Source organism: Ananas comosus, linkage group 19 (genome assembly GCF_001540865.1).
Source record: "Ananas comosus cultivar F153 linkage group 19, ASM154086v1, whole genome shotgun sequence".
Lineage (NCBI taxonomy): Eukaryota > Viridiplantae > Streptophyta > Magnoliopsida > Poales > Bromeliaceae > Ananas > Ananas comosus.
In genome coordinates this window covers 4,131,469-4,147,551 of record NC_033639.1, presented here as the reverse complement: position 1 = coordinate 4,147,551, position 16,083 = coordinate 4,131,469, and the positions used below count along the sequence as shown (strand labels likewise).

The window sequence follows — 16,083 nt, the reverse complement described above, 5'->3', positions numbered from 1 at the left end:
TGTAACACCCTAAAACAACGTAGGTGAGAACCAACTCCATGGTTCCCAGTGGGTACGGCCACCCAAGGGAAATGCTCGACCGACAGGTTTAAAGGAGGCAACTGCAATTAGCTCAATAAACAGATAGATATATATATCTATTTATGCAACTAATAAAAACATCCTTTGCCTCGCAACTATAACAATGCTATGCAATATGCAATACCTGTAAATCATGCAAGTAGATTACTTGATTCTACTTTATATCATTAACCATTCTTTACTTGTAGTCGTTCTTTTCTTTATTAGCTATTCACGGTTCATTAGCTATTCTTTTTCTTTACTCTTTGTTTAAATGGCTCACTGCGATTCTTTCCTAAGGTTACTTTACCTTAGCCATCTATGCCACTCGACTCGTCTCGAGTCAATCAACTGCGGATAGTCCGCGCTCTGTCCGGCAAACAAATGTAAGTACGAGTGAAATGTTTAATGACTTTTAACTCTGAGTTAGTAAGAGCTCTCTATTTTAGTTTCTTTTGTCACAGTTTTGAAGAAAATAGATCTTCTGCAGAAACATGGATACTTGGTTATTTATTAATGAAGAGAAAAGTTAAAAGTTATCCTTGCCTTCTACTTGCTCCTAATAAGGATACAACTAGTTCAGCCTAGTTATTTTAGTGAACTGTTGGTAAACAGAGAAATGAAGAAAAAGGTATTAGGGCTTAATTTCCATAACCCTAAAACCAATACATATATTATGACATTTTACATAAAAAACCCTGAAAAGAAAAAAATTATTATACTAGTTAACACTCGCCCCCTCAAGATGGTGCATAGATATTTCTTATGCCCATCTTGTATACAATAGAATTGAGTGACATACTCCCGCAATCCTTTAGTTAAAATATCTGCTAGTTGGTTCTGTGACTTAACAAATGGAATGCAGATGACCCCTTTGTCCAGCTTTTCTTTAATAAAATTTCTATCAACTTCTGAACTTCAACATGTTTTGTCCTGTCATGTTGTACTGGATTATGTGCAATGTTAATAGCTGCCTTGTTGTCACAATACAACATTAGTGGTGTATATTCTGTAGTCCGAACTCCCACATAAATTTTTTAATCCAAAGCAACTCGCAAGTGCCTTGTGCCAATTGCTCTATATTTTGCCTCTGCACTTGATCTGGCAACAACTGTTTGCTTCTTGCTCTCCAGGTGACTTAGTTACCTTCTACAAGTGTGCAAAAACCCGATGTAGAATCTCCGATCATCTAGAGAGCCAGCCCAATCTGCATCAGTGAATGCCTCAATCTTCAGGTTACCATGGTTTAGAAATAGAAGCCCTCTTCCTGGAGCTGATTTTAGGTACCTCAAAATACAATAAACTACTTCCAAGTGTGATTTTCTAGAATCATGCATATACTGACTCACTACGCTTACAACATATGCTATGTCTGGGCCGAGTGTGGACAGATAAATCAATTTTCAACCAACTTTGATATCTCTCCTTATCAACTACTTCTCCTACTTCAGCTTTCAAGCGATTGATTTGGCTCAATTTTGCACAGCCCGCGACCCCCGCCTATTTTGCGAGGTCGCGGCGCCGCTAGTGCCGAACGGACAGGGTTTCCCCTGTACTACGGACAGAGTCTCCCCTGTACGTTCAAGGCAACGCAATCAATACAATACGAGGGTTTCAACCAGGAACTGATATCAATCCAGATTGCATAATGGAAGGTACCAAAACAATATAAACACATCCTAAGTTATTACATTCATTCACATTCATGCATTTTACATCTCAATTCTCATTGCTTTAACTTCCAAATACAATCTAAGTAGTACATCGTTTACTTATTACAATTTGATACATTTACTTTCTTTTCATTTCCTTTACCCTAAGATCTTGTAGACGGTACTGCTAGCTCTGGTCTCCGGGGGTAGGGCGCTATCTACGAGCTACGCCTTTTCTCGCGCCGCCGCGCCGCTCACGTACGAACTGTAACACCCTAAAACAACGTAGGGTGAGAACCAACTCCATGGTTCCCAGTGGGTACGGCCACCCAAGGGAAATGCTCGACGACAGGTTAAAGGAGGCAACTGCAAGTTAGCTCAATAAACAGATAGATATATATATCTAGTTTATGCAACTAATAAAAACATCCCTTGCCTCGCAACTATAACAATGCTATGCAATATGCAATACCTGTAAATCATGCAAGTAGATACTTGATTCTACTTTATATCATTAACCATTCTTTACTTGTAGTCGTTCTTTTCTTTATTAGCTATTCACGTTCATTAGCTATTCTTTATTCTTTACTCTTTGTCTTATAATGCTCACTGGCGATTCTTTCCTAAGGTTACTTTACCTTAGCCATCTATGCCACTCGACTCGGTCTCGAGTCAATCAACTGCGGATAGTCCGCGCTCTGTCCGGCAAACAAAAATGTAAGTACGAGTGAAATGTTTAATGACTTTTAACTCTGAGTTAGTAAGAGCTCTCTATTTTAGGTTTCTTTGTCACAGTTTTGAAGAAATAGATCTTCTGCAGAGAACATGGATACTTGGTTATTTTATTAATGAAGAGAAAAGTTAAAAGTTATCCTTGCCTTCTACTTGCTCCTAATAAGGATACAACTAGTTTCAGCCTAGGTTATTTTAGTGAACTGTTGGTAAACAGAGAAATGAAGGAAAAAGGTATTAGGGCTTAATTTCCATAACCCTAAAACCAATACATATATTATGACATTTTACATAAAAAACCCTGAAAAGAATAAAAATTATTATACTAGTTAACACTCCCCCTCAAGATGGTGCATAGATATTTCTTATGCCCATCTTGTATACAATAGAATTGAGTGACATACTCCCCAATCCTTTAGTTAAAATATGCTAGTTTGGTCTGTGACTTAACAAATGGAATGCAGATGACCCCTTTGTCCAAGCTTTTCTTTAATAAAATTTCTATCAACTTCTGAACTTCAACATGTTTGTGCCTGTCATGTTGTAGCTGGATTATGTGCAATGTTAATAGCTGCCTTGTTGTCACAATACAACTAGTGGTGTAGTATTCTGTAGTCTAACTCCCACATAAATTTTTTAATCCAAAGCAACTCGCAAGTGCCTTGTGCCATTGCTCCTATATTTGCTCTGCACTTGATCTGGCAACAACTGTTTGCTTCTTGCTTCTCCAGGTGACTTAGTTACCTTCTACAAGTTGCAAAAACCCGATGTAGATCTCCGATCATCTAGAGAGCCAGCCCAATCTGCATCAGTGAATGCCTCAATCTTCAGGTTACCATGGTTTAGAAATAGAAGCCCTCCCTGGAGCTGATTTTAGGTACCTCAAAATACAATAAACTACTTCCAAGTGTGATTTTCTAGAATCATGCATATACTGACTCACTACGCTTACAACATATGCTATGTCTGGCCGAGTGTGGGACAGATAAATCAATTTTCATCTCTCTCTTTGTTCGTACGTGAGCGGCGCGGCGGCGCGAGGAAAGGGCGTAGCTCCGTAGATAGCGCCCTACCCCGGAGACCAGAGCTAGCAGTACCCCGTCTACAAAGCTTAGGGGTAAAGGAAATGAAAAGAAAGTAAATGTATCAAATTGTAATAAGTAAACGATGTACTACTTAGATTGTATTTGGAAGTTAAAGCAATTGAGAATTGAGATGTAAAATGCATGAATGTGAATGAATGTAATAACTTAGGATGTGTTTATATTGTTTTGTACCTTCCATTATGCAATCTTGATTGATATCAGTTCCTGGTTGAAACCCTCGTATTGTATTGATTGCGTTGCCTTGAACGTACAGGGGAGACTCTGTCCGTAGTACAGGGGAAACCCTGTCCGTTCGGCACTAGCGGCGCCGCGACCTCGGCCAAATAGGCGGGGGGTCGCGGGCTGTGACAAATTGAGCCAAATCATCGCTTGAAAGCTGAAGTAGGAGAAGTAGTTGATAAGGAGAGATATCAAAGGTTGGTTGGAAAATTGATTTATCTGTCCCACACTCGGCCAGACATAGCATATGTTGTAAGCGTAGTGAGTCAGTATATGCATGATTCTAGAAAATCACACTTGGAAGTAGTTTATTGTATTTTGAGGTACCTAAAATCAGCTCCAGGAAGAGGGCTTCTATTTCTAAACCATGGTAACCTGAAGATTGAGGCATTCACTGATGCAGATTGGGCTGGCTAGATTGAGGCATTCACTGATGCAGATTGGGCTGGCTCTCTAGATGATCGGAGATCTACATCGGGTTTTTGCACACTTGTAGAAGGTAACTAAGTCACCTGGAGAAGCAAGAAGCAAACAGTTGTTGCCAGATCAAGTGCAGAGGCAAAATATAGAGCAATGGCACAAGGCACTTGCGAGTTGCTTTGGATTAAAAAATTTATGTGGGAGTTCGGACTACAGAATACTACACCACTAATGTTGTATTGTGACAACAAGGCAGCTATTAACATTGCACATAATCCAGTACAACATGACAGGACAAAACATGTTGAAGTTCAGAAGTTGATAGAAATTTTATTAAAGAAAAGCTGGACAAAGGGGTCATCTGCATTCCATTTGTTAAGTCACAGAACCAACTAGCAGATATTTTAACTAAAGGATTGGGGAGTATGTCATTCAATTCTATTGTATAAAGATGGGCATAAGAAATATCTATGCACCATCTTAAGGGGGAGTGTTAACTAGTATAATAATTTTTATTCTTTTCAGGGTTTTATATGTAAAATGTCACATAATATATGTATTGGTTTTAGGGTTATGGAAATTAAGCCCTAATACCTTTTTCCTTCATTTCTCTGTTTACCAACAGTTCCACTAAAATAACCTAGGCTGAAACTAGTTGTATCCTTATTAGGAGCAAGTAGAAGGCAAGGATAACTTTTAACTTTTCTCTTCATTAATAAATAACCAAGTATCCATGTTCCCTGCAGAAGATCTATTTTCTTCAAAACTGTGACAAAAGAAACCTAAAATAGAGAGCTCTTACTAACTCAGAGTTAAAAGTCATTAAACATTTCACTCGTACTTACATTTTGTTTATGACAACTAGTAAGTTCCTCTACACATTCAAAAGTCAAACAATGGATTATACGTCAGAGACTCAAAATTGAGATTATCTTCATATTACTGAATTTTTTTTTTCTTCTTCTTCATTTTACTGAAGAAATTTAATGGACTTTATATTGCAAATGGTTCATTTAGGCACAGGAAACTAAAAGCACACATCCACTTTTTTAGTCAATGTACCATTGAGTTAAGATTTAAGAGGAGCTTCCTCCACCAGTGGCAGCATTATATACAAAAAATAATAATAAGCGTAGTAATAATAATACTAATAAATAAATAAAATAACTAGCACAATATCTTGGAATATTTATCTTTTGCATATAAATTCAAAACAAAGAAAGTTATTGAAATGTCTGTTAAAAAGAGGTAGGTACATACAAGCCTAACTGGGAGAGCAGGATCCTCAACAGAAAGAGTTAAATATTCATTCCACTCTGGATTCGTGTTCTTCTTTATCACTCGAGTCCTGAGCTTCTGCAGAAATGCATATAAAGATAAGAGATACAGATATGGAGAGTTGAGAGAACGACTACTTGAGCTCTTCACAATCAAGTGATATCTTTTTCTACAGTAATAGTTTCTACAGTAAGAGAACGGCTGGTTGAGCTCTTCACAATCAAGTGATATCTTTTTCTACAGTAAGAGTCTAACAGAACAGTAATAGTTTCTTATCATGTCACTTAAATTAACCAAAGGTACAGATGACATTGCATATATAGTAATTCTTCAAGATGATTATTCTTTCACAGGAAACAAAGAAAAAGTTAGTGCAAGAACAAAATATTGTCAAAATTCAAGCCACTTTAATACCCAATTCAACTAACAGGTAGCTTTGGATAGATAACATTCAATCTGCATAACTGATACGGTCTTAAAGAGCACAAATTCTAAAGTGCACCGCAAATTCTATCTCAACAGTGACTGTAGGTGAAGAGAAGGCTTTGTTTTGTTTTTGACCAGAATATAAATATAACGACCTGACCCGCCAACAATAATAACTCATTGGGCCAAAACCACCAGCCCAAAATGCAAGCCCGATTATTATTACTAGGGTGGAGTCCTCTTATATACTCAATGACAATCCCATTTCCATCCGATGTGAGACTACTGGGGTGTCACAGATTTTAATTTCAATCCCTACACTATAAGCAATAAACAGATTTTTTTTTCAATTTAACTCTTTAAAAGTTTATAATTTGCCAAATGATTCTGCAAAAAATTTATTTGACCAAATAACCCTATTTTATCCAACTCAACGCAAACGTGGAAAAACAATTGGACAACGGTGAATCGTTCACCATCTTTAATAAAATTTAGAAGATGATGAATCATTTACTGTCTCTCCCGTAAAAAAAAAAAAAAAAGTGAATAATTTACCGTTTCTTTTTCAATTTTCCATATATAATCATAACAACCACATTAAAAATTTCAACAAATCACACACAATTCTAACAACCCCCAAAAAAATAACAACTTACCGATACAGATAACAATCAAAAAAAAATTTCTAGTAATTGATATACAATCCTAATAGTGTAACGACCCAGCCCACTAGCAACAATAACTCGTTGGGCCCAACCACCAGCCCAAAATGTCTAAGCCCAGTTATTATTACTAGTGTTTAAGTCTCTTATAAACCCAATTACAGCCCCATTCCCATCCGATGTGGGACTATTGGGATGTCACAGACTCCCCCCGTTAAGGACCTGATATCCTCGTCAGTCCAATTACACACACAACCCAAGATCACCAGGCGATGTGAGACTCATCCGCTAGCCTTGTCATCCAGACCCTGGCATAGCCTATCACCTTGTCTTTTAGACCTTGACTGAGCCGAACTCGCCACACATTTCCGGCTGGTGATTGGCTCTGATACCAAATGTAACGACCCAGTCCACTAGCAACAATAAATCGTTGGGCCCAACCACCAGCCCAAAATGCTTAAGCCCAATTATTATTACTAGTGTCAAACTTCTTTTATAAAATCAATGACAACCCCATTCCCATCCGATGTGGGACTATTGGGGTGTCACAAATAGCCTCACAAAAATCCGCACTACCAATTCAAAAAAACTATAACAATATGAAAATGGTGAATGATTCGCCGCTTTCTAAAGATGGTGAACGATTTACCGTCTTCCTTATTTTTGTCCAACATTATAATGAGTTAGCAAAAGAAGGGTTAGTTGACCAAACAAAATTTTGGAACAATCATTTGGCAAACAAGAAATTTTTATAGCATTATTTAGAAAAAAAAAAGGTCCTCAATAAATCTATAATTTAACATGAAAGCTGCAAAAAAAATACTGGTTAAAAGTGGCAAGTCATATATTCAACTCATTTTGACATTAAAAATAACAAAACTTATAAAAACAACAAAAAAGTAATTAAAAATAAGGTAAACTTCAAATTGCCCTATGTGGTTTAGCTTATTTTCTCTCTGCTACCCCATGGTTCAAAAAGTTTCATTTTGTCCCCCCTGTGGTTCAGCTCATTTTCACTTTGCCACCCCATGATTCAAAAAATTGCACTTTGCCCCCATGCTTTAGTGCATTTTTCATTTTGCCACCTGTGGTTTTCTAAAAATTTTTATTTATCACCCTATTTCATATAGAATTCTTTGATTAAATAAAAATTAAACCACAAGAGGGAAAGAAACTTTTTGAACCAAAGTGGCAAAGTGAAAATGAGCTAAACCACAGGAAGACAATTTGAAGTTAGGCTAAATTACAGAAAACCCCCTTGTAATAACCCGCTTTTTCACTTTCCCTCCCTGACATTTAAAAACCTACACTTTGCCCCCCTGTAAAATAAAAAATGTGCACTTCACCCCCTACCGTTAGGGTTCCGTCAGGGTTCCGTTAAAAAATATATTTTTATGCCGAAAATACCCTTCCGCCATCTCCCTGTTGCTTCGACTCCTTCCGGCTCGCCACCTCGTCCCCGCCTCGCCGCCTAGCCGCCTCGCCGTCCTCCACTGCCTCGCCCTCACCCACATCCCCTTCGCCGTCCTCTACCGCTTCGCCTTCGCCTTCTTTGCCCTTCTCCTACTGTCGCCCACCTCGGTTTTCTCCTACTGTCGCCGAAATCGAGGGCGGCGAGGGTGCAGGAGGAGAAGGGGAGCAGGTGGAGAAGGAAATGGAGAGAAATCGCGGCCGATTGAGGTAGAAATCGCGGCCGAACGAAGGGGCGGCTAAGGAAGATGGGGAAGAAGACGACAATGGCGAGGGGCAAAATGGTCATTTTACACACCGTAACCCCCCTGTGAACATTTTTCATTTTACAGGGGGGCAAAGTGTAGGTTTTTAAATGTCAGGGGGGGAAAGTGAAAAAGCGGGTTATTACAGGAAGGTTTTCTGTAATTTAGCCTTTAAGTTACGCTTAAAAATAATTTGATAGAAGTTTTCAATGAGTCTATCATGGAGATTCATTTACATTTTTTATACTATTTAACCAGTGCCTCTTAAATAAAGTTGTTAGATTTTATCTTAATAGGTTTGTTGATGGTAATGTAGAGATTGGCGAGAAAAAAAAAGTTCAATGATATCTATGAGAAAAAATAGATATATAACGTAAGGTAGTAAGAAGAAAATAAATCTAAAATATAGTGTAGAGACTGATAAAATATAATAAGACAATAGTGTCTTTGAAAAAAAATAAAGCATAATGTAGCAAATGAAACTAACACTAACTACAGTGTAACAATGAGCCAAATAATAATTTAAAACTGATAGTCTGACAAATGGTCATTTGCTCTTGCACATCAGCTTACGAAGGGTGAGTCACGAAACACGGTATAGTAGACACTGTGTTAGCCTTAACTAACAATGCGCAAAATAACTCACAGAAACATGGTTAACTAAATACCGTGTTCTATACATGCTATTTCATTTACTGTCTTTGTTTTACATTTACTATACAAAGGTTGGCGAGTAACAAGTCAAGAAACATAATAATAAAAATATCATATGGAAAACAATATTTTGTTGGCCGTATTAGGGCCTGGAAATTGGTTTACTGTGTTTCAAGCGCGCCAACTAATTTACCTTGCTTGCTGAACTTAAAATAAAAAGGTAACAATAAATGGAGACACCCCCAACTATAGGCCATTTTGAAATTGAATCCTCAACTATTTTTTTTTTTTCGGAACCCTTTAGCTTTTAACTTTAACTATAGGCCATTTTGAAGCCAAATCCTCAACTATTAGTTTTTGATTGGGACCCCTTAGCTTTTAATTATTTTGGAGTTAAATAATTTAAGTTAAAAAAATTGGGGATTCTAATAAATTCATTGGGAATTTTACCAAATTTAGTAACTTTAGTTATTTTTTTAACAAATAAAACTAGAGTAAAATTTTAACCTAAGTATAAAAACTCAAGTTTAAAAAAAAAAGGAAGATGAGGTCTCAATTTAAAAAAAAATATAAACGTGGAGGGCTCTATTTCAAAATGACCTTTAGTTGAGGGGTATCCATATATTTACCTAAAAACGAAAAAAAAAAAAAAAAAAAAAACCCTCTGCCGACCAACATGGTGCCGACGTGAATCCAAGAGAGTCAATTCTACATTTTTAATTTACACATGGTCCTTATTCTAATAGAGCTATATACAAAAATAGTTCAGTCCTGTTAAGATTTTAATAGACCGTATGTGGTTCAACCCAATTATATTTTACAATGATCTTCATTTATATGCTGTCTTTGCAATGATTTTAACCATTTATGAGAAAGACCAAATACTTTCTATTATGAATGAATAAAGAAACGCCAATGCCTGCAGGAGTATAAAAATTCCAAATAAAATTGTTATGAACGAATTATATCATGAGCAAGCAATGCTATTCGCAAAATAACAGTTAATGAAGGATGAAGAAAATTATTTGCAATATGTGATATTTGAATGTACGGTCATAGACATATATAAGCACATCAATAAATAACATAGAGAAACAAGTTATGAGACTTGTTTTTATTTGTTCCACTTTTATATTTCTCCGTTTCGTCTAATGCAAAAGTAGCAATAGCATATCCTTAGAAGAAAGGAAAAACATCATTGAAAATGGCTTATAGGGTTTTCTTTTTCTTGAGAGACAGAGAAAGGTAGCAAACTACCGGCTTTGTTCATTTTTTATTTTAAGGAATGAACTCAGCTAGAAATGTAAAGCAACTAGAATTCAAACTTGTTGGGATCTCAGGTACCAACAATCAAACCCTTATACAATGACGCTAGGTATGGTCAGTGCTTATAGAGATAGTTGAAGCAGATTTTGTTGGGTACACCCTACGAATGAAAACGAGATGGACGATCGGGCGAGAGGCCCACATTACCTCATGCCCCACAAAGTATTCCGCGCAACCTTTGTGTCAAGGTAAATTAGCGATCCCCACAAGTAGAGATGTCAAACGGACAGACTATGATCTGGCTAAAACACAGCACGGATGCCACAGTATCCGTGCCGGTTCGACCTGGCCAGGCCCTATTATTTTGAGCCGTGCCGTGCCGCTACCCTTGGGCTCGTCGGCCTAGCATGGCCCGGCCAGCGTGGGTCGTGCTAAGTGGGCCGACATAGCACGGCCCGACCCCCCAGGCCCAAGGCTTTTCTCCCAGGCTGTGTTTGGTTGGAGGGATATCCCAGAACAAGACGGGATATCCCTCTTTATCCCCCCAAACACAATGCAAAATGGAACAAGGCCCTTGTTCCGGGCTTAACGGGTTGTTCCAGGAACAACCCGTTAAGCTAGTTCTCCTCAAATGGGAGAATTAGGGGGAACAACTTGGAGGCTTAGTTACTTTACCATTTTGCCCTTTAACCCTTTAGGATGTGTTTAGGATTTTTTTTGAAAATTTTATTTATTTATAAAAGCCACACTATTTTGACTTATTAATATTTAATTTAGTAAATTAAAAGAAATCGATTAAATGATTAATTTAATTTAATAAGTGCTATTCCATTTTAGATATTTATATTTTAAATTAGTTTCGAAAAAAAATATTTAAATTGAATACTACTAAATTAATATTTTCAAAATAATATACAAATATACTTAATTTGTAAATTAATTTATTTTAATACTCAATTTATTAAATCATATTTGATTTTTATATTCAAGGGCAAATTTGTCATTTTATTTAATTTTTATCTTTCCAACCCCTTATTCCAACATAAACATCCAAACACTATCAAGAATATTCTCTAGGAACAAACAAACAACATCCAAACGTAATTTACATCTTGTTCTATCTTATACCGGAATATCCCCTGTTCTCGGGAACAACAAAAGTTGTTCTCCAAAATTTAGTTCTCTAACCAAACGCAGCCCCAAGGTCTAGAAGACCGGGTATGGACCAAAACACTTTTGGCCCATTGGACCAAAACACTAAGTCTTTTTTTAAAATTTAAATTTTTTATAATTTTTAAAAAAAAATAATATTTTTGATTATTTTACAATTATTCTTGTAAATTTTAAAATTTTGTATCAAAACATTAGTTTAAATAAAAATATTTTGATCTTTCACATTTTAAAATTTTATAGATTCTTTAAAAAAAATTAGAAATAAAAAAATTAAAGGACCAGCCTAAAACAAAGCCCGGCCCGACACGGTTCGACCTGTGCCTTCCAGGCTGAAGGGCCGTGCTAGGCCGGGAACCTGGAAGATCTAGCCCAACACTGCGGCCCAGCCCGGCCTAGCCCGAGCAAGCCCCTAGCCCGTTTTGGCCCAGGTAATGTGGGCTGTGCGGCTGTGCCGACCAAGCACGGCCCACATTACACCCCCACCCACACAAGTCACAACCAATACCTAGAAATAAGCCTCTCTCTGAAGCCCCAAATCCTTCCTACCAATTAACTACACATCCTCATCTTTATATTATATGAATTCTGACCCAAATAATTCAATCTACATTATTTGACTCAAAACGAAAATAAAATAAAATAAAATATCAGCAAGGCAACTAAATCTCAAAATACATTCATGAAGAAGCAACTAAAAATCCAATACAAGCTTGGGAAAAATCCAAAGAAATTCATAAAATTTAAGTAATAATATGGAAAAATTCGAGGCAAATTTGCAGTGGAACTTGGCAGTGGATTAGGGGCAGGTCAATTTTCTTCCCTTTACCTGCCCCAAATCGTTCTTGGATAATAAAATCAGTTCGCATCGCAGACCAGATATTAAGCAGTAACACTAGATTGGTAATAAAAAGAAAAGGAGAAGCTCTCATTGCTTCAAATCCTCACCGAAGTACTCATAATTTAATATGGTTAAACAAAAAGAGCAATAATGAATGAATACTTCGGATAAGTCGATATACTTTCGGATAAGTCGATAATTATCAAGTTAACTCATCAGAACCATTTGTCAAATTTTTCTTTTCTTTTCCTTTCGTTTTTTTTTTTTTTTTTGAGTAAAACCGCATTGCATTACAAGCTCTGTACATACAAAGCGAAAACAAACAAATAAACAATCAGGTAAATATGATCAGATACAAAGGAAGGCCCGTTACGAGTTTCCCCCTTCAGCATATAGAAGAGCAAAAGATTAAAAAAAAAAAAAAAAAAGGTACCTTATGGGTATCTGCCAAAAGCGCCCACCAACCAAAAGTTGGTTGTAATTTTACAACTCTATATCCAACCGTCCACATTTTCTACTAATCTTATAATCTCTTTTGTTTATAATTAAAGCTCAAAAAAAAATTATTAATAAATAAACGCGACGCCCCTTTTGGTTATAGAACTTAATGTTGCTCATCAAGAAGACTAGGTAATATAGCAGAGTCGTATCGTATATCAAGAAGGGGAAAAGAATCGGAAAAGCTTTATTTCATTTAAAAAAAACAAAAACAAAAAACAAGACTTGGATATGAATAGAGGAGGGAGTGATAGAGATGAACGCAGAGGGAGGGTTAGCGAAAGTCGAAGAGGGATGAAAGTAAAGCAAGTAAATAACCTGTTTACCCATCCTGAGGATGACATAGGGGTCGCTGCTCCTGACATCTCGGACGGCGAGGTTGACGCCTCTCACCACCTTCACCTTTAGAAGCCCCAGCAGCTGCTCCACCCTTCCTTCCTTCATTTCTCCTCCCCCTTCTTAATTTCCTCCTCCTCTCTTTTCTTTCTGCCTGCCTGCTTTTTCCTCTTTTTTCCCCTTTTTTTCTTTTTCTTGCAAAAATTTCCCTTTTCCCTGTCCGGGTCTCCTCTTCCCCCCCGCCCTACTGTTTTTTTTTTTTTAAAATCCAGCTCGTTTCTGTTTTTCGGGAAGCAAATTAAAGTCAACCAGCAAACCACCCTACCCCACCCGATACGCCAATACTTCAACCTCAACGCCCGACATTTTTGCCTTTTTTTTGTTTGCCTTTCCCGTTAATTGCGGGGTCGTCGATCGGTTTTCTGCAGCACCACCACCGCTGGCCCTCCGCAGTCCGGGCCCTGCTAGTGAAACGTATGGACGGAGTGATTAACTGGGCATTCGCCATCTTCCTTCATTCTAATTGACTTAGACAGCAAGGACTAGGACCAGACAAACGGATTGCAGAAAGTGGTTAAATAGGCGAGACTAGGGGTGGAAACGAGCCGGGCTCAAATTCGGCTTGAAATTAATTTCGAGCTTAAATTTAAGCTCAAGATTGGATTGAAATTAATTCGAGCCGAGCTCGAGCGAGCCTAATTTCGAGTCGAGCGAGCTCGAGCCCTAAACGAGCCGCTTGAAATTCTCAACATCATACGATCAATAGTTTAATTTGTATAGAACATTATCTATAATTTGATACAAAAATATGTCTAATAGTTCAAAGTACAAAATAATTATATATTTATAATATGAAAAAAATAATTTATGAGTTGAATATCTAATTTTTTCAGCCTCATATGTCTTTTCTTCCGCCTTCAATCTCCATATTATTCATTTTCATTTATACAGTCAAAAATAAATAAATTATATAGATGAATATTGGATTAAACTATCCAATCATATATAACAAAAATTAAATTTTATATGAATAATAATTTTTTACTTTAAAAATATTCTGTATATTTTCTCAAGCATACAATTAATAGCAAGGTAGGCAACGGCAGGCATATGCTGTTACTTGGTAACTTGGAGGGCTTCCGACTTGGCCGCTTAGGGTGAGAGACAGAAAAAGATAAAGAGAAAAACATATTGAAAATTTATAGTTCTGTGAAAGAAAGAAAGAAAGCAAAAATGTATAAATTTAGTGAAGTTTTGCTCTTTTATTTGTCTATTGGGTTTGTTTTTATGGGCCAACAACATTGGCCCAATTTTAACTAAACTCAGATTATTCACTCGGCCTATATTATATAATTAAAATATATTATATTTATATATTTTTTAATATATATATATAGTGTAGAACTACTATGCTATCGAAAATGTAGAGCATTTGATGTTTTCGAATTTTTGACCCTTTGATTAAAAATTATATGGTTAGGATGATTGCGGTCCCCCCTAGGTTTAAATAATATCCCTAGGATTGAGTGGTCCTACAAGATAATAATAGTATTAATTCAAAGAAATGATTAAAGGGGTTGATCTAAGAATCAAAAAATCGAAAGCACCATATCCTATATATATATATATATATATATATATATATAGAAAAATCGAAAGGACTAGTATCCTATATATATATATATATATTATATTATATATATATATTATATTATATTTATAGGCTGGTCTGGTATGCTGTTATGGAAGCACGGAGCGCTCCGTGCTTCACTTTGTTTCAATGTTGGACTTTCGAATGACGATCGGCCCTGTAGACTTGATCTAGAGTATTTTGAGTATCTAAGAAAATAATTTTGCGATTTTTCGATATCATTTGCCTAGGTGATCTGAAGTGGCTCAATAAATCAACGGTGAAAATAAAATCTTACAAATATGATGATATGACTTAAATTTTAGATCAAAGTTGATCTTGTTTTATATGTATAAAGATTTTCTATCAAAATTTCATGCGATTTGGATATTTCTACACCGTTAAACTTTGCAACCGCTCACACGGCAATTAAAATTATTGATTTTGAGGTCCTTTGATCACTAGGCAAATGATATCAAATCACAAATTTATTTTCTCGTACTTTCAAATACTTAGTCAACTCTAACGGAGCGATCGTCGATTCGAAAGTCCGGAAAATTGAAAACAAAGTGGAAGCACGGAGGCTCCGTGCCTTCCATAAGCATACCAGCCTACTCTATATATATATATATATTATATATATATATATATATATATATATAATATATAATATATATATTATATATATATATATATATATATTGATGCTTTTCGAGCTTTTTCGGAGCCTAATTATCGAACTTGAGCCGAGTAATACTCAAGCTCGTGGGCTTGAAATATTTTTGAGCCAAATATCGAGTCGAACGTGAGTCGAACGCGAGCCGGCTCGCTCATTTGCCAGCCATAGTCGAGACCTATGGGCTTTTTTATAAAATAACCCTTCAAAATTTTAAATTTTGAAAAATAACTCTGTCAAAATTTTATTTGGAAAAATAACTCTTCTTTCGCCACGTAGGCGCCACGTCAAATTTTTGCTATAAAGGCGATGAATCAGTGAATGATTTACCGCCTTTAGTGCAAAATACCCCAAATTTATCGAAATTTGTCTAAGTCCTAAAGTTAAATACAGATAAGACAGTGAAAGACGGTGAATGATTCACCGCCTTTATAGAAAAAATCCAACGTGGCAAAAGGAGGGTTAGTTTTTCAAATAAAATTTTGATAGAGTTATTTTGTCAATTTGAAATTTTTGGAGGGTTATTTTATAAAAAAGCCCCGAGACAACCCCTATGGCCAAAATTATCAAAAAATAATGGCCAATTTGCATAAAAAATCTATTAGTTTTGAGCTTTTGTAAAAGTAGGCCGTCTTTTTGGATTTTACAGATTTGAGCCTGTTGCGAGCTGAATTCCTTGACCTTTGACCCGGTCAAAAATCCTCCTCGGGGAGCGTGTCAGGATGAAAAACGGCTTCGGATG

At 36.4% G+C, this 16,083-nt stretch overlaps 1 protein-coding gene across 1 annotated transcript in view; it reads right to left on the bottom strand.

Annotated features, from left to right (window-relative positions):
- The window catches only part of LOC109725083 (GTPase activating protein 1-like), a 30,443-nt gene extending 16,872 nt beyond the window's left edge, over positions 1-13,571 (bottom strand). The window contains exons 1-2 of the mRNA XM_020254145.1: positions 13,018-13,571; positions 5,450-5,545 (exon numbers count right to left, since the gene is read on the bottom strand). Coding sequence (XP_020109734.1) covers positions 5,450-5,545; positions 13,018-13,143 — 222 coding nt within the window. The 5' untranslated portion in view covers positions 13,144-13,571. The remainder of the gene's footprint in view (positions 1-5,449; positions 5,546-13,017) is intronic.